The 18,451-nt window shown below is 57.3% G+C and overlaps 1 protein-coding gene across 2 annotated transcripts in view; it reads right to left on the bottom strand.

The window, feature by feature from the left end:
- Positions 1–394: 394 nt before the first annotated feature.
- Lmx1b (LIM homeobox transcription factor 1 beta) overlaps positions 395–18,451 on the bottom strand; it is a 71,421-nt gene continuing 53,364 nt past the window's right edge. The window contains exons 3-8 of one of the 2 annotated variants that reach the window (XM_042681158.1): positions 4,284–4,516; positions 3,429–3,610; positions 3,221–3,298; positions 3,023–3,089; positions 1,643–1,786; positions 395–1,340 (exon numbers count right to left, since the gene is read on the bottom strand). In XM_042681158.1, coding sequence (XP_042537092.1) covers positions 1,183–1,340; positions 1,643–1,786; positions 3,023–3,089; positions 3,221–3,298; positions 3,429–3,610; positions 4,284–4,516 — 862 coding nt within the window. In that variant the 3' untranslated portion in view covers positions 395–1,182. Of the gene's footprint in view, positions 1,341–1,621; positions 1,787–3,022; positions 3,090–3,220; positions 3,299–3,428; positions 3,611–4,283; positions 4,517–18,451 lie in introns of both variants that reach the window. The other variant, XM_042681157.1, reaches the window with a different exon arrangement.

The following is an 18,451-nucleotide window of genomic DNA, read 5'->3' as shown; positions in this document are numbered from 1 at the left end:
AACGGGAGTCAGGTTACCACGGCTCTGAAGCTTTCAAAGGAGCTGGGGCCCAGCCCAGGTAGTGTCAGGAGGAAGAGTTAGAGAGCAGACTCTGGGAAGTGAGGGCCCCTGGCTGAACCAGCAGGAAGGGTGGGGCTCACAGAAGCAGTGAGCGCCTCATGGCGGGAGGCAGTATCAGACAGTGTGCCCAGCAGGTGACTTCTGAGGTCCCTTTGCATCTGCAGCTTCTGCATCTGGCTTGATTCTGACCACCAGGCTCCTTTCTCTCTCTGCAGGTCTGGGGCTGCCCTCCCCTCCCTGCCAGCCCCCAACAAGTCCACAGGTCCTACATGCTTCAGATTCACTGGCCTCTTCCTTCCCTCTCTGGCCAGTTGCTATAAGAGGTGGGCTCCCTGTCCCTTTTGGCCTCCTTTCTGCTTCCTAATAAGGCTGGACAGACCCACAGAGCATCCCTCTGGGGCGTGTGTGGTGTGTGTGTGTGTAGAGTGTGTGCCTATACCTGCGCATGCCTTTGCATGTGTACTGCAGTCCCTTGGTGTTTGCTGGCTCCACCCACACCCCGCCTCTTGCCCCTGACTCTCCAATCAGGCAGAGTGTAGTGGGCGAGTCACAGCTGCCTGGCCCCTCCCACTTCCGGTTCAGGCTCAGCTGGGAGGGGTGAGCCTGGGCCACCCAGTTGCCACCCCTGCGCTAGCTGGTGGAGAAGTGGGCACCAGCACGGGGATTGGTACCCAGGCTTCTCAGGTACCAGGCACAGTGTCGGAATGTCACCATCCTGGGGGCGGGGCATGTAGGGGTGGGGCATGGAGGTTGGCTGGACACAGAGAGGACGTTTAAAAAAATAGAGAGAATTTAAGCTTCCCAAAAAGAGAGAGGGAGGGAGAAGGAGGCAATGGAGGTGAGAGGGGCTGGGAGGCGAGTGGCTGTCCGAGAGCTCTAGGTCCCTGGGGGTGACAAGGTCTCTGTGGGCAGGATACAGCCCCTGCCCAAGCTTTGCCCATCTGCCTGTCCAGCTGTGCCCAAATGGGCACTCGAGCCAGGCCCCAGCTGGCTGAGGGGAGGGCACCGTATGGCTGTCTGCAGTCTGTGTAGGGCAGCAGGCGTGGGGTGTCTGGGTGGCGGCTGAAGCCCGTAGTCCCACCCCAGGCCCGTGCCCAAGCGTCCATGTGTCCTGGCTGGCTCTCAGGAGGCGAAGTAGGAACTCTGCATGGAGTAGAGCCGGTCGATGGGGTTCCCCACGCGGGCCTGCAGGGAGCCCACATCGGAGGAGCCAAGGAAGCAGTCGCTGAGGCTGGTGAGGGAGGTGTCGCTGTCGATGTCGTGGAAGATGGAGTCATTCCCTGGGGGCAGAGGAGGTGTCAGGACCCAGTACAGGCAGGAGGATCCTAGGGGTCCTGTCAGCCTTGCAGGTGCTGTAGCCCGAGGCCAGGGAGAGGCTGGCCGGGGAGAGGCTTGGCCAGGGCCTGACCAGAGAGGCTGAGCTCTTCCTGCTGGAGGGGGACGGGGGCTGTGCTGGCCCTGGGGTCCCGGGCAGCCAATGTTATGGTGGCCCCAGGCCTGCCTGGCGAGGCAGTGGGCAGTGAAGGGATGGGCGGGGGTGGGGTGGGGTGGGGCGGCTTACCATAGGGGTTCATGTGGTCACCTGGCATTTGGGGTGGCGTGAGGCCCTGCTGGAAGGGGTCACTGCTGCCGTAGGGGCTCTGCTCCATGGCCACGATCTGCTGCTGCGGCGGGGCCAGCGGCGTGTAGGAGGCCATCATGCCCTCCATGCGGCTTGACAAGACCTCTGGGGACAGGGCACATTTTCACGGACGGGCCCTGCCCACCTCCCATCACCCAAGGATCCCAAGGCCTCCTTTGGCCTGAGTTTGTCTGGATAGCTGGCTCTCTTCTAGACATGCCCACCAGCTTCTCTTCCCGATTCAGTTTTCCCAGAGCCACAGGGTGGGGTGGGGGAGGGGGCTCCCTCTGTCCCTCCTGCCCCCTTTCCTCTACCTCCACTGCACCTTGGGACTAGAGGTGGCTGCCCTGGCAGGCAGGAGCCATTCACCACACGCCCCCCCTGGCACACGCCCCGCAGTGGGCAGTGCCAGGATGGGGCCTGAGGAAGAGCGCCTCCCAGTGTGCCCTGAAGAACAGTCAGGAAGGGGCAGAGAGAAGGGACTGCAGGGTGGAGTCAGAAGGGGTGCTTTGGGGTTTGAGTTGGGTGGGGCTTTCCTCCAAGGCCCAGAGAAAACATGGGGAGGGGGCTGGCGAGCGGAACATGGAGGCTGACAGGCGACCAATGCAGCCGGAGGGGGGGAGGTGGGGCCTCTCATAGAGGGGGCAAAAAATGCTGCCTAGATGCTAGGCGGTGTATGTGCTAGAGAGGCGGCCATGAGGGCTGGGCTGGGCTGGGGTGTGGGCTGTTCTCAGGCAGGGGTTACCCAGCAAAGGGGGTGCCAGTCTGCCTGGAGACTGGGGGTGGTTGATTATAGCCTCAGGAAGGGACAGGCAGAGGGGCGTGGAGGAAAAGTTTGGGACCCAGGCCTGGTCCCCCACCCTGAGTGGAAAAGCTGCCTGCTCAGGAGCCTCCAACTCACTGGAAGATGGTGGCGCCGGACCCCACACTGCCTGGCAATCCTCAGAGACCTCACCTCTTCCCCTTACCACTCAGTACCCGTCCCCCCCGCCCCCCGCCCCCGTGGGACCCGGGAGGCCAGATTCACTTCTTTGGCAAAGACCAATGTCGGGGTCTCTTAGCACCCACAAGGAGCACACCCTGGCTTCTTCAACACCCAGAACAACTCTCGGCTGTTTCCCATGAGCCCTAGCATGGGTGGCAGGATGTCATCACCCGGGGAGAGCACAGGCTTGGGTGTGCTGGGCTATGGCAGTCCCTTGGCCTGAGCACCCGGGGAGGCTGAGCAGGCTGGGTGGCGAGGAAGAGTCTGGCACGAGGTAAGGACGAGGGCTTGGTGGCTACTTTCCCAGCTCCCTGCCCTGGCCCAGCACAAGGTGTGCCTGACTCCATCTAGCTTACCCTGGCCCAGCCGCTGGGAGTTCTGCTGCTCCTGCTGCTGTTGGTGCCGCCTGGCCAGCTTCTTCATCTGTGGGGAGACACAGGTCAGACGCCCCTACTCCCTGCCCCCCACTCAGTCCCAGCCCCCTACGCCACGATCCCCTCCCCACCCACCCCTGTCCCGTCCTCCTGGGGCTGCCCAGGTGCCTGCCCTCTCACCTTTGCTCTTTGGTTCTGAAACCAGACCTGGACCACGCGCACACTGAGGCCCGTCTCAGCCGCCAGCGTCTCCCGGACCTAGCCCAAGAGAGGCGATGGGTCAGGCCTACGGGGATGGCAGTGTGGGGGGGTACCCTGCCCCCAGGGAGAGCTGGGTGGGGGGTACCCAGACAGACAAGACGGCCCCCTCCCGCGCAGGCGCCCTCACCTTCCGGCAGGGCTTAGAGGAGACCTCGAAGGAGGCCTTGAAGGCTCTTCTCTGCTGGGTGGTGAGGATGGTCCGGGGCCGCTTGGGCCTCCGAGGGTCCTTCCCGTCGTCCCCGCTGCCCTTGCTCTGGCTGCCCTGCCCCTTAGCCGGCTTCATGTCACCATCTTCATCCTCGCTCTTCACTGTGGGGGACACAGCAGCCCCTCAGGGACGGCCGATGGCAGCCCTGCGTCCTGGCTTTGTGCCCCCAGGTGACACCTAACTCCTGGGGCCATCACCTCTGCTGCACCTGCTGTGACTCGCTGGGGCCCTCAGAATAAAGCCCGCCCCTCCTCCAGGGCCTGGTCTTGCCTCGCTTCCCACGGCTCCCTATCGCAGGAGGCAGGCCCACACGTGGCACAGGGCACGGCTGTGCGTGTGCCCGGGGTGTGGACACACCAGCCAGTGTGAGCCGCTCACTGATGCTCACAAGTCAGGGCGGATCTGCCAAGATCCAGAGCGCCTGCAGAGAGGTAGGCTACCCCCACTCTCCCTTCCCGGTGTGGGCGGGAGATGAAGGGGACAGGAGAACACCTCCCAGCCCTTCCCAGAGAACAAGCGTGTATATGAGTATGCTGGTCATGTGTGTTGCACGTGTGTGTGTACCTGGGCATGTGCGCTTACGGGATCCCGTGTGCGTGTGATCACACGCAGGCATATGTGTACTGGCTGTGTGCACCTTGGGGCTGGCATGTTGAAGTCTGGGGTAGGGTGCGCAGGTGCGCGCGCGTGTGGACGTGTGTGCTCTGCGCCCCGGTTGCTGCCCGGAGACGGCAGGACCCCCTCGGCAGCCGCCGGATCCGGGCTGGGGCTCACCAGAGTCGGACTCGTCGGGGCTCACGGAGCTGAGCAGGTCCTTCTCCTTCTCGTAGTCGCCCTTGCACAGCAGCTGGCCCTCCTTGAGCACGAACTCGTCGCCTTTGCGCAGCTGCCGCTCACACACGCAGCAGCAGAAGCAGCCCAGGTGGTACACGCACTCCAGCGCCCGCATCACGAACTCGGTGGGGGCGATCTTCTCCATGCAGCCGCTGCACTTGGCTGCGAAGAGCCTGGGGGCACAAAGGGGGATGCACTGGCTGGGCTCGGGGTTCCGCCCAGAGGCCACTGCAACCTGGGGCCTCTCTCCTGAGCCTGCAGCGGGACACTGGGGGTCCCGCAACCCTCCTCTTCCCTACCACAGCAGCCCCCAGGGCGGACGCCTGGCTTCTGGCCCAGAATGGTCTCTTCTGGGGTCAGCTCAGAGCCCTCCTGTGTGCAGCCATGGCAGCCACTAGAGGGCAGTGTGCAGGGCCAGCCTTGACTTCCCTAGGGCCCAAGTGGCTGGGAGACGGAGTCCCACCTGCCTCACTCCTTGGCCTGCTCTGGCCTCTCCACCCCCACATCCTGTCCAGCCCTGCAGCCTGGGCCTCTCCTCCCCTGCCAAAGCAGCCAGGCCCTTTCTTGGGCTCCTGAACCCTTTTAACTCTCCTTCACCTTCCCACAGCAGAGGATTCCGAAGGATTTTGGTAAAGCCCAGTTCTGACCCTGCCTTGTGCCAACTCTGCCGCGCCTCCCTAGTCTGAGCTCCTGAGCTTGGCACTCAGGGCGCCTCACCATCCTCTGCTCGCCTAGCTGTGTGGGGCCCCACACAGCACCATCACCTCTGGGCACGCTCTGTCCCTGCCCTGTGGCTTGGCTGACACCTTCCCGCTCTTCCTTTCAGCTCAGGTGTCCCCAGTGGACAGGCATCTACTGAGCATGCCCAGAAGACAGCCACAGTGCTACGCAGTGTAAGGGCCGATGTGCCTTTGATCCTTGCCACAGACCCGCGAGATGCTCTCCTGAAAAACTGACCCCACTTGAGAGATGAGGAAGCGGAGGTGTTGAGAGGAGCCCAGTGCAGGTTAGGGGGTCACAAACACTAGAGGGGACTCGCAGGCCGGGACCACATCGTAGCTTCATCTCCCATCTCCAGAAGAGAGCCAGGCGCGGGGGGCCTCTGTGCCCGTGGCCAGCCTGGGACACCAGTCCAGGCCGCGGTCCCTCCCGCCGCGGGCTGACCGCTCCTCCCGATGCCCCCCTGCCATCACGTGCCTGCTCTGTGGGAACTCCAGCCTCAACAACACGTTGATGGAGAAATTTATGAAGAATCAAATTATTGCTGCTGGGAGGGAATTAAAACCATTTTTCATTCCCCGCGTCCCCGGGCCACGTCTGCGGGCGCCACCTTGGGAGCGCTGTACACATCCCATCCCTCTTTATGGCCCGCCATCCCGGGCACAGATTACAGCTGCAATTCTCTGCTAATCGGTTCTGGAACAGGAGCGGCCATAAACGCAAGGCTCTCGGCCTGCCTGTCTTCCCGGGGGCTGCCATCGGTGCCACCCACGGTGAGCTGGGGGGGGCGGTGCAGACAGAGCCACCTCTAGTTCTGCCTGTCATCCTGGCACTGGGCAGAGCACTCAACTTGGGGATACCTCCCAGCAAGTCTGCCAGCCACCTGCCAATATTTGGCCCAGCAGGCTCCTATTCATCCTGCAATGCCCAACTCCAATGCCACCTCTTCTGAGAAGCCTTCTGTGACACCCAAGTATGGAGAAGGTGGCTTCTATGTTCCCCTGATTTCCCGGGCCTTGAGAGTCATTCTTTGGTTAAATGGGGGTGCCAACAGGATCTCCCCTAAAGGCTGTGGTTGGGATTTGATGATATGGACCCATTCACCAAGTACCACAGTGGAGTGACTCCACAGAGCCTCCTCCAAGCTCAACTCAACAGGGGCCCGCAGGCCGGGGCCTGGCTGCACCTGCTTCTCAGGGAAGCCACTGCGTGCTTCTGTGGGGCAGGGAAGCAAAGACCCCAAGTGGGCAGAGGCTCGAGCCGGGCTCTCCAACCCACACACGCATGGTTTGCGGGGGGCGGGGGGAATATTTCAGCTCTGATCTGGCCCTTCTAAAGGATGTTCTTGTTCAGCACACAACCTGCCCCACAGTCCGTGGTGGCCCTAGACAGAGGCCCCCGGCTGCCCGTGCATTCTGCTGAGTCTGCAGGCTGATGTCCCATCGTGGAGGCTGCCCGTGCCCTGCGTCCCCCCCATGTGCCTGGCCAGGGTGCCCATCGAGGTCTGCAGTCGCCTGAGCAGACAGGCGCTGGCCCAGTCTCTGCCAGCCTGGCAGGGGCAGGGCGGTGGCCCAGGTCAAAGTCAGCACGGGCTGGGGGTTCCAGAAGAGGAGGCCTTGCTTGGCTGGGGGGGGGGGGGTTGTCACCGCCGCCTCTGCCGTGCAAGCGCTGGCTGTGTTTGGGAAGAGGCACGCTAATGCCTTGGCAGCAGGGGGTCGATTGCTACTTTCTCCCAGCTCATCAACACAATCCATTATTAATACTCCTCCGAAGGCCCCGCGCCGCCATTACCAGGCAGCACAGCCACTGGGGGCATCATCTGTTATCTAGATTGCAAAAAAAACCCGGGAAATAAAACAAACGGCGTGCACTTTATAAACGGAATGTGCCATCCGTTTGGTCTCCAAGCATCTCCCCACCCAATAAAACATCAGGGGGGGACGCATGAAATACTCACTCCCAATTATGGGGCTGCCTTTGTCTACCAAGTGCGAGCAGAGTGAGAGCGGCTCACCGGTGGGCGGGTGGGAGGGCTGCCCTCCCTCCTGCTCCCCCCTTCCCTCCCCCATCACCATCATGGGTGGATGGGGCAGGGCACTGAGAAGTCTCCTAGGACCCAGGGAAGCAGGCCAGCTTCCAGCCACAGGCCGAAGAGGACACGGACTCAGAGGGACTTGGGTTCCATGCCTATTTGCTGGCTGGTGACAAGACATACAAGGTACTGCTTCCATCCCCAAGCCTCAGCTTACCTGCCTGTGTAGTGGGCTCAGCGAGCTGTTACCTGTTCTGCCCACTTAAGGCAGGTAGCACCAGAGTCACAGCCTGGCTGTGCAACTTTCTTTTTATCCCTTTCTGAAAAAGAATCAAGCTAGGTGCCTTTGGCTCATACCTGTAATCCTAACTACTCAGAAGACTGCAATCTGAGGATCCAGGTTCAAAGCCAGCCCAGGCAGGAAAGTCCGAGAGACTCTCATCCCCAAGTTGTGGCTCCAGTGGCAGAGTACTAGCCTGGAGCAAAAAAAAGGCTCAGGGATAGTGCCCAGGCCCTGAGTCCCAGGACTGGCACAATTGTTTTTAAATCCATCTAAAACCTCTTGTGCCGCCTGGGCACTCTAGCGCCACCCTTCCCTTGCTGTGTGACTTTGGGTAAGGCGTTTCACCTCTGAGCCTCAATCTCTTCACCTGTAACATGAGAGTGACCATAGCTGACTACAGATCTGTTGGGCAGGCTGATGCCTGCAGGGCCCCGGACGCTGCGTGGGCATAAAAACCTTCTACCTATCCCCCATGTGCCCTGGCTAGGCTCTCTAAGATTCCTTTCGATTAGCGGTGCCAACACCCCACTGTGCCTCTCTTGAAGACCCTGGGCCATGGAGGCCCTGCTACCTTCCTTGCTTGGCCTGCTTGCTCAGCCCTGTGCACCGATACCACTCAGCTCTGTCTTCCGGCATCACCTCCTTCATTGTGCTCAGATCTGGAGAAGACACTTTGTATCACCTGCTTCCCGTCTCCTTATGGATGGACTCCAGGTAGGGGAAAGGCTGCCTGTGCATGCTCTGTGGGTGCCAGTGTGCCCTGCCCCTGGGCAGCTCAGCCTGTGCCTGCTCCCGAGCCCATGAGCTTCTTCTACCCACCCCGCGCTTCCTACTCGTCATGAGCCTGGCCCCAGAAGCAGGGCTGAGCGACTGAGTTTTTGTTTTTGTTTTTGTTTTTTAATGGAATACCCCTACCTATAAACATATAATGACTTTTCCTCCTGACGAGATCAACTGCGATTGTAGAAGAAGGAATTCCGTGGGTAGGGACACCCCGTTTGTGGAGTCCCAGGCTGTGAAAACATTATCTCCAGTGCCTCTTGGCTTGTTCTAGTTTATTTGTTTAATGCTCAATTTATTAAACTCATAAAACTAATAAACAAAATTTCTGAAAACCAATCTTTTTGGGAGCATTTGAACATGGATTACAAATCGGATTAATTTCTCCTCAGCCGTTGACAACGGCAGAGATGCACTGAGCATGCGCCAGCAACCCTGGCTGTCTCCAAGCTTCTCTGAGAAGCCTCTGCTCCCAGTCTTGGGGGTCCAGACGCCCTGCACTGGGCTTGGAATCCTGGCACTGATACTCCTGAGCACTGGGACCTTGCTCAAGTCCCAGTGGCCCCGTAGGGATAATGACAGAGGCCTCCTGATTGGGCGAGGCACATGGCATGGGACTCGTTAATGGGGATTATGACTGCCAGCCCCAGCTTTCCAAGTTTCCTGGCATCTACTCACTGTCCTTGCTGAAGGGGAGGTCCCCTGCCTCCTCCTCTGTATTCCTACTTGCACACCCCATCACTACCCTTCACAGTTTATGTAGCCCCACAGTGGATTCTCAGAATAATTCCCACCCCATGTTTGTCCTTCTCCAGGTCTCAAGGCAACTCAGCAGCCCCAATGGCCAAGCCCAGCCTCCTCTGACCTTGAGACTCCTGTGCTCCTCTGATTGAGGAAACATCATAACTTTTCAGCTCATGAGGACAACAGGTTTGTTGGAGAAGCTCAGTCATGCAGACTTGCTGTAGAAGAGGCCCAGAAAGACACAGGCTTTGACAGTTTGGCATCTAGGTTGCAGAGCTTCAGGGAGCTCTAACTTGTGGGAGGCGGAGCCTAGTGGGAGGAAGTTAGGCCATTGGAGCCTGGCCTTGAGGGAACACCGGGACTCCAGCCGCCCTCCCCGCTGCTTCTGCTTTCCTCTGCCACACTCCCACCAGGATATAGTATTCTCTCACAGGCACAGAATAAGGGGGTCAAATGGCCACAGGCTGAAATCTCTTGAAACCTTTCTTCCTTATGAGGTGGTATCTCGGGTGTTTTGTCAGAGCAACAGAATGCTGACTAACACACTCCTTATGAAAAAAAAAAATTAGACTTCAGACCCTAGTTGTTTCAGAACATTCAAGAGAACACAAGAGTTCAAGATAAGTACACCCCAGGCCCACCTACCCCTGTCACCAGCCATCCAGTTTCTCATTGCTCCCTAAACACAGTCAGTTCCTTCTGGTCCCTTGAAAGCCCATCACCCTCCAGGGTCTGCCTCTCCCCACTTCCTTTGCTTCCTGTTGAATCCTATTAATCTTTCAAGACCCCATGAAGCCTTTTCTGCTGCTGACCTGGGGCCCCTGAGATAGCCTGGGTACATCAGGCCATGCCTCAGCCCGTGGGAACAGCACAGTGATGGGTTTTGCAGGGAGAGAGACAGAGAGGCAGAGAGAGGCCCAGTGACCAGTATGGAGGAGAGCTCAGGAATTCCTGGAAAAGGGAGGGGAGATGGAGTGAGGGAAGATAGTCTCTGTAGCCCAGGCTAGCCTAGAACTTGTGATGTTCCTGCCCCTCCCTCCTTCCCTTCCTCCCTCTCCTTCCTTCCTTCCTTCCTTCCTTCCTCTGCATGCTGAGATTACAGATGCCCCCCTCCCCACCATGTCTGGTTGGCCACAGCACTTGTTTAAGAACCTGGTTCTGGAGGCAGAAGGAATGGTACGAATCCCAGCTCTGCCACCTACTGGCTGCTTGACTTGGGGCGGCTGCCTCCATCGCTGAACCTGTCTTCCTGTTGGAAAGCAGTTTCCAGGAGCTCATCTTCCAAGCAGGAAGTCACCTCAATGAAGATGTCCTCTCTGGGCCACACCCAGGTGGCTGCAGGGTCCTGGGGTGACTGGTGTGTGGCAGTTTGGGTGAGAATTCACTACAGTACTGCATTTGTCACGTTGACAGGGAATGTCCCAGAAGCCAGGGGGACAGGATCCGGGGACTCTGCAGGCCATGGCTGTGGCTGTCACTTAGCAGAGGGAGCTGCCCGGCCTCCGCCCTGCTGGACGCGACGCCCCAACATCTCCCCCACGCACCCACTGCGTCCTTATCATTCCGGGCGTAGCTGGTTTTTATTTGGAGACAAAAAGGGGCCTGTTGACGGGGATCCAACTCAAACCAGCTGCAAACATCTGCTTTGATGCGGCAGACGGGCGGTGACGGCGGGAGCCGCAGGCAGGGGCCCCGGTGCGTGTCAATCAGGCGGCTGGAATGTGCAGTTTGCCCAGCGCTAGCTGCTCACTGGACTGCGGGCCTCGCAGGGCTCCAATGCCTGCCTCCAGCCCCGGTCTGCCACTGAGGCTGAAGGCACTTCCTGCGGGCAGCAGCTCTGCAGAAAAGCTGGGCCGACCCTGGCCCTCGGCCCTTTGATCTGGCACAGTGGGGAGCCCCCAGCCCAGGCTGGAGGTCAGGCGCCAGAGGCAGGGAGGGACCGGACTAGCCATGAGCCCCAGGTACCATCCAAAAGTCAGCCAGGCCCAGCAGGAATGTATTTGGTGAGTCCACAATGTGCACCTACTGTGTGCCAGTCACTCTGCAGGCAGGGGCAGAGCAGGCTCAAGAGCCAGCCCATGCCCAGGCCACCTCCTCCAGCTTCCCTTTCTCAGAGGTGAGGGGACAATAATGCACATTTGTCTGTTTTTAACAAACAGCCCCACTGCACGCAGCACGACAGACAATGGCAACTTGATGACACATGAAGCAGAGGCTGTAGTTTTAGAAAGATGGCCAGAGAATGTCAGGAGCCATCTGAGCAGACACAGGGGAAGCCAATATGTGAGGCATCTGACATCTGAGGCAAAGGGGATCCAGGAAGAGGGTATGGCAAGTGCAAAGGTCCTGGGGACAGATCTAAGGTATTGGGGAAAGGGGGGAGGCCAGTGTGCCTGGAGGAGACAGGAAATGTAAGCAGAGAACTAGGAGTCAGGCTGGAACACATGACATAGGAGCCCGGGAGGGTTCTAAATGGAGGAGGATGTGATCTGACTGGCATCTTGGGGTTCCCTGGGCAGCTGGGAGCCCAAGTGGGAGAGGGCTGGAGAGCAGAGACATGCCAAGAAGTGGTCTAAACAGGATGGTATCCTAAGGTGGCCCTAGGGGCACCAGATGATGCCAGAGAGAGGGTGGGGAGACAGGCAGCCGAAGCCTGGGGACTTGGGCAGGCAGGAGGGCAGAGCTGGGCACTGGTGGTGTGGGGCACAGCAGCCCTGGACACTAGCGGCACCAATCCCGGGACCGACTCCTCACTTCCCTGGCCAGTTCAAATCCTTTGATGATCCTCTTCTTCACTCAGCCGTCTAACATTTGCTGAGCACGTACTCTGAGCCAGTCCCCTGGTGCCAAACCCAGCATCCATGGCTAGGATGATGACCAAGACTGATTGAGGGCTTCCTGCAGGTGCACGGGGCCTGCGAGATGGCATCATGACTGGGAAACCAGCAGAGGCCTGGGGCTTGCTCTGCCAGGCCACCCGCTCTTGAGGTCCTCTCCTGCTTTTGCATCTTCCACTCAGCTCACCTCTGGGAAAGCCATCCTTGCTCTGTCTTCTCAGCACTGTTGAAATTCATGCCAGGGGCTGGAGGTGCTGGAGGGCAGGGAGGAGTTGACAAAGATGAAGACAGGAGATGAGAAAGCCCACACCAGGATACAGAGAAGCCCGCAGGTTTCTCTCTGGGGTGCTACGTGGTGGGCCGAATGGACCCAGGAATTGCAAAGGCGGCCAGGTGGGAAGCAGAGCTGCGTGTCTGGGAAGACTTGCTGTGGGAAGCAAGGGGGCTGGGGCAGGACCAAGAGTGTATCTGATTCTAGAGCTGAGTTCTGTAAGGAAGGACAGGGAAGCAGAGAGACCATTTGGGGAGAAGAAGCTAGAAATAAAAGTAGAGCATGAAGAACATGGAGGTCCTTTTCAAAGTTAGGGAGACAGAAAGACAGGGTGGAGCAGCTAAGACAGATCAGGCTGGAGTGGTTATCTTAAAGACTTGAGAACAGACCAGATCTTTTTGGCCCTAATCACATTCACAAAGCCACCCAGGCACCTAGCTATCTAACTGTGCAATTCACTCATCCGTCCAGCCACCCACCCACTCACTCACCCATCTATTCACCTACTATCCACTCATTCACCCACCCATCCATCCATTTGCCAATCATCTCAACCATTTACCCATCTGTCCACCCATCTACCTATCACCCATCCTTTCATCTGATACATATATCCAACCACCCCACATCCATCCATCCATCCATCCATCCATCCGTCCATCCAATCAACCATCCACCTATCCATCCATCCATCCATCCAATACATCTATCTGATACATCTATCCACCCACCCACACATCCATCCATCCAATCAACTACCCATTCATCCATCCATCCTCCCAAGCCTCCATTCACCAGTCATCTTAACCACTTACCCATTCATCCATCCATCCATCATCCATCCATCATCCATCCTTTCATCTGACACATCTATCCATTTACCCACTTACCCACATATCCATCCATCCATCCTCCCATTCACCCATTCATCGTCCATTCATCCATGCAGCCACTCATTTGCCAATTATCCAGCCATTTAGCTATTCATACATTCTTCTCATCCACCAATCCATTCACGCATCCTCCCTCCCATCCATTCACCCAACCATCCATCCAACCATTTACTGATCATCTCCACTATTTCCCCATCCATACAAACAGAATCCATCTAGCCAACAAATACTTCAGCACTTGCTAGTTTCAAATCAAGTTCTATGACTGCTCCTCTTGAGCATGCTTGTCTTTTTAAAGTTTTCACAGTATCAGATTTGTTGGTTCTAGTACATTTAACAATGTCCACTACTGGGGGATCCGAGGGGACCTGACCCAGGATCCCCAATCCCAGCAGAAGCCTGGGGCACTAATGGAGGCAGAACACTCGATTAAACTGGTATGTTGCCCAGATCATTTGGACCCTAAGGATTTTGGTCTCCCTGTATGTGAATGGTAGCATTTTAATTAGGGTTATAACAACATTGATAAACTTCCTTTGAGCAAGTGTTTTCTGGAACAAACTCCATTAGGGCAATTTAATTTTTTGATCAATTTTTTTCTAGTACAGTTAAATAATTTACAACTTTTTGCCTTTTCATTTTTTATTTTACTGAAATCATTTTCATTGAGATAAATGATTTTTTCATGAAGAATTTCTCAATAAGGCTTTGCTCTGCTGTTAGGTTTGTGGCTGATATTGGACCTCATGGATCAGTGAATTTGTAATCAGCCATAGGTTCCCTGAGTAGCTAGGATTACAGGTGTGAGCCACAAGCACTTACCCCCACTCCCCCCCAAAAAAACCCCAAACAAGTTCAATCTTTCCCAGGCTCAGGCAAGGTGTTCTCTTTCAATGTTAACAACAGAATTACTGAAGTTTATTATCACAAAATGTACCAGGCAATTAATGAAAACATATTCAAAAATGTGGGAGTGAAGACAGACTTAAGGGGTGTCAATGTGTGATGCAAATACCTGCAATGCCTACGTGTGTTCCTGCTTGTCCTTTAGAGACTCAAAGAATAGTGGCACCCTTTCCCTCTCCCATGCTCTTCAGGTTCCTGGGGCCATTTCTCATACTCTGGTCACCCTGAGTCTGAGTTTGTCCAAGTAGCCCTTAAGGCATAGGGCACAGGAGTTCATTCCTCTAGAGGTGAGAGCAGCCGTCTCCTCCCTTCCTCCCACTCTGTGCTCCTCATGATGGAGCCAGAGATAACACCAGCTTTGTTAGCCCAGCTGTTTCCATTAGACCGGGACTGAGGCTCTCCTGAGTGGCCAGGGCACACATTGCCATGTGGTTCATCCTTTCCACCCAGACCGATAACCTGGTAAGGCTCTAATCAAATGTCACACTCACCTGCCCAGCCCGGGGCCTCAGAGCTTCGCCTGGGAGGCTTTAGACCACCTGGGGAGCCAGGAGTCCCTTCCCCAGACGGTCAGAGCCACGGCTCCATCCCAGGCCTGCCTGGTCGGGAAGGTGATCGGGAACAGAACACTGCCCAGTACAAGACCCCGAGACCCGCTTCTACGCAGGCCAGTGGCCTGTCTGTGTGGCTGGCTACTTGCCTGGTCACAGTGACAGTGGGTGGGCAGGCATGTCCCCCAGCTGAGCCATCCACCCTGGGCCTGAGAGATGACCATGAGAAGTGGGTCCACGAGAGGGGCGGGGCTGCCCACGAGCGGAGGGGTGGTCAGGAGAAGGGACTTGGGGCTGCCTGGGAGCTGTGCTGTCTATTCTCTGCCTGAGCCCCAGTGGGTTGGGGTGGATGTGGCAGATCAGGTCCGGGTTCCTGCCGGGCAAGGGCATGCCTGGCCACTGGAGGGGACCCTCTCTGCTGCGGCCCGCCCGTTTAGTGGGTAACTGATCACCCCAGGCCCCGCCCCAGCCGCCTGCTGCCCGCTAGAGCCGCTTAATCACCGCCCGCCCGGCTGCATTAGCATAGTAATGGCCTTTAAATTGAGCCTCTTTGTTTTTTAATTAAGCTCCCAGCAGGTACAGAGAAGAGCGATTATTGAGGAAGCTGCCAGCGCTAATCGCCCGCAGTCATTTGACAATTAAAAAGCGCCTGGCTTTAACCCTTTCCGGGCGCCCGGAGCAGCCCCGCCAGCGTTTAACCAGCTCCAACCGCCCTCGCGCCTTTCCTCGGGGATGCGAGGCTCCTCGGGCAACTTGGAAAGGTCCCTGCCAACACCCCATTTCTGCCACGGGGCAAACTTTAGTGTGGGGGTGGGGAGAGTCACTTATTGAGACACAGTCTGGCTGCGGCAGACGTGCGTCTGTCACACAGGGCGCTGTGGGAATCCAGCTGCCTGGTCTTTGCCCCCCCAGTGCCCTCTGCCCAAACTCTTCCAGTCCTTCAAAGCCCAGGTAGGCACCTCCCCAAGCCCGAAGGGATGAATTCCCAGGCATCCTCTGCCACCTATGTTCCCCACAGCCCAACACTGATGGCCAGACAAATCTGTGAGACTTGATCTCCAATTAACCAACGAAAAGCTGGGAGTGGAGTTGTGGCTCAAGCAGTAGTGTAGCGTGCCAGCCTTGAGTGGAAAAAGCTAAGGGATCATGTCCAGGTTCCCAGTACTGGCAAAAAGAAAAACTAAAAACCAAGACAAAACAACTGGGTTTATGTTTGAAGAGCTAATGAGCTGGATTGATTCACCACAGAAATGTTCAAAAGGTGCTCACTGCAGCCTCCTCCCCCCCACTCCCAGCCTTCAGTTCTGGAGCCTCTTTTCCAGGGAAGGTAACTCCGACGTGAGGGAGTTAGGGGCCCAGAATCCTGGTCTCCACACGAACACCTGGCCTTTTGTTTTTGTAATGGGGACTGGTTGGGGGTTCTGTCCACTTTTTTTTTTTTTTTTTTACACAAACACTACCACTCGAGAGACCCTGCCCCTAACAGTAGGGAGGCCTCTAAGGCAGGCCTATGGCCTGAGATTTACAGCCTCTGGGTCCTCCATTGTGGGCACAAACCCTAATTCGTTTAACCTGCACCCCATGGATGGCTATTTAAAGGATTTGGTCTTAATCTCCAGAGCCTTGGGAAGTCATTGAAGGTTCTAAGTGGGGAGTGGCTTGAGTGATTTCCATTCTTAAAGATCATTTTGGCTCTGAGTGGGGATTTGGGGTGGGGTCCGGGAGTGCACACAAGTGTGGGAGACTGCTGGGGGCGGAGGTGGGGAATCGTTGTTGTGAGAGGCTCAGGGGGTGCCCGGGTGGGAGATGGGGTGAGCTATTAGAAGGTGGTAAAGTGTGTGAGATGGCCCGGGCTCTGGGCTGGGTGGAGAAGCCTAAGGTGCTCTACTTCTGACCCTGTTAGGTACCTGGTGACTGGAGAGCCCCATCTGAAGTGGGGGGTGTAGAATGGGGAATGGGGAACCCCATGAGGAGGCCCAGTAGGTAGCTGCCCAACAGACAGCATAGGAACTGGTCTATCATTGGGCTGGGCTGGGCTGGGGATATTCCCTATGGCAGGCACTCTCCCGGTGCCCCACAGCCAGCCCCAAGCCCCATCTCTCTGTTCATACTTACTAGGGCAACTTCTGGCAGCCCCACCCACACCAGCCTTGTGCAGGGCTGGACTGGCTCTTTTATAAAACCAGAGGAGTTTTTCCAGCGTTGTAGAGAGTGAGAGATACATTTCTGTCCCGACCAAGGGAAGGGAGAGACCCCCTTTGGGGATCTCGGTCCTTTGATAAAGATAGGGGTTAGTGCTCCTAAGTACCCCCAACCTTGCCCAGTCACAGAGGTAATGCCCCTGACTGGGAGCTAAAGGTGCTTCTCCTGAGGAGCCAGGACCGTCCTAGGACTCAGGGAAGGAGGTTCTGAGCTGGTGTGGGCCTGCAGGCAGCCAGGGGTTAACATCTAGCCCACCCCCATCTATCAGCCAGCATCTCCCAAACAGACAGACAGACAAGGCAGCTGTCCAAACAGGCCTGTGTACCTGGCCACAGCCGCAGAGAGGACAGGGCAGAGGCTGTTTACTCTGCTCCCGCCCCCGCCACACACACACACACACACACACACACACACACACACACACATCTCCCTGAAGTCTCACCATGGGTTGGTGCCCTCCACTCCAGTCCTTGCCACCACCTCAGCAAGAAGCTTTCCAAATGCTCATCACTCTTGTCCTGCGCTGGGGTCTCTAGAAACTGGTGGCTAAAATGGCTGATGGCTCTGGCTGAGCCAGTCCCTGAGAACCTTGGGGTGCGATGCAGAGGGAGCACAGTGCTCTTCCTAGCCATGTCCCCACACTCGCAGCTACCCTCTCTACCGCCAGAGCAGAAGCTGACAGTGCAGCCCTCTCCACCTGTCCCGGAGAACCTGGCAAAGCTGGGTGCCTGGGGTCCGTCTCAGACCACCTCTGAGCTATGTGTCTGTTGCTAACAGGTGCAGCTCCCATGGGCGGGGGAAGGGCTCTTAGGACTTCCTGTCCTCCCTCTTCCTCACAGCTCCCTATAACGATGCTGCTGACCGCCATCCTTCACCCCTGCCTCCGTGGCTCTGAGCCCCCTTCTCCCCATCACACCCACCCCTATGCTCAGCCTCTCTGCGAGTCCATTCCTGTGCAGCTCCCAGGCCCTGCACCTCCTGCTTCCTGCACTCGCGGAGTCCAGCCCCCCTTCCTTTGCTGGTGGCTCCCCATTCCTTCCTGGAGTTCCCCAAATGCCCACTCCTCTGGGAGATGTTTTTGAATGACAGTGTCTGGGCTTCCCTCACACAGAGAGGCCCTGCCACCTGCCCAGCTCCTCCTGCCCAGAGTCTGACTCCAGGCAGAAGTCTGAGAGATGCTTCTTTCCACTTCACAGGGAGCACTGAGGCTCAGAGAGATGCAATGCCTTGGGCCAAGCCCCACAGCTCTGGTGCTAGAGCCTGGAGGAAGAGAGAAAGTCAGTCTGATCTGGCCATGGACAGTGGGTGCTGGTGGTAGATTCCTAGCCATGAGCCTGGCCCAGGCTGGCAGACAGGCTGACAGACTCAGACCCACCTTCAAGCCACTGTGGATCTGTGAGGGCCCTCACCACCTCACCACGGAGCCTGCCTCACAGCTGGTGTTACACTGGGGGGGGGGGGGGGGAATGGCTGATAAAAAGCAAGTACCCCTGAGAGCTCTGAGCTCTCCAGGGCTCACCCAGCCAGGATTCTGCCCCTGGCGTCACACTCCCTCCCGAAGGCCAGGCCGTGGATGGCTCCTCAGAGCCCCAGCCCAATGTGACATCTTTACGGCACATGCCGGGGGCCCATGAAGGCCTGGATGGGGTGAGGGGGAGGCAGGACACCCCTCAAGTAACGGATTGTAAATTCCTGGGCCCCGGGCTTTCCATCCTTAACAACCTCGTCCCTGGGCCGCAGCGCCTGTCCCTTCGCAGCCAATTTAAATGAGGGGTCCCAGACCCTGGGTGTAAAGCATTCCAGACTCAGGAGAGGGGCAACTATTGTTTCTCTGGGAAATAAAATAAAATAAAATAAAATCAACTGAGTCTCCGCAGCTCCTAATCATT

This window comes from Dipodomys spectabilis, unplaced genomic scaffold, assembly GCF_019054845.1.
Source record: "Dipodomys spectabilis isolate Male_0828 unplaced genomic scaffold, ASM1905484v1 ptg000067l, whole genome shotgun sequence".
In the NCBI taxonomy this organism is placed as follows: Eukaryota; Metazoa; Chordata; class Mammalia; order Rodentia; family Heteromyidae; genus Dipodomys; species Dipodomys spectabilis.
Note: the sequence above shows the minus strand (reverse complement) of the source record. Positions and strands in the feature narration are given on the sequence as shown.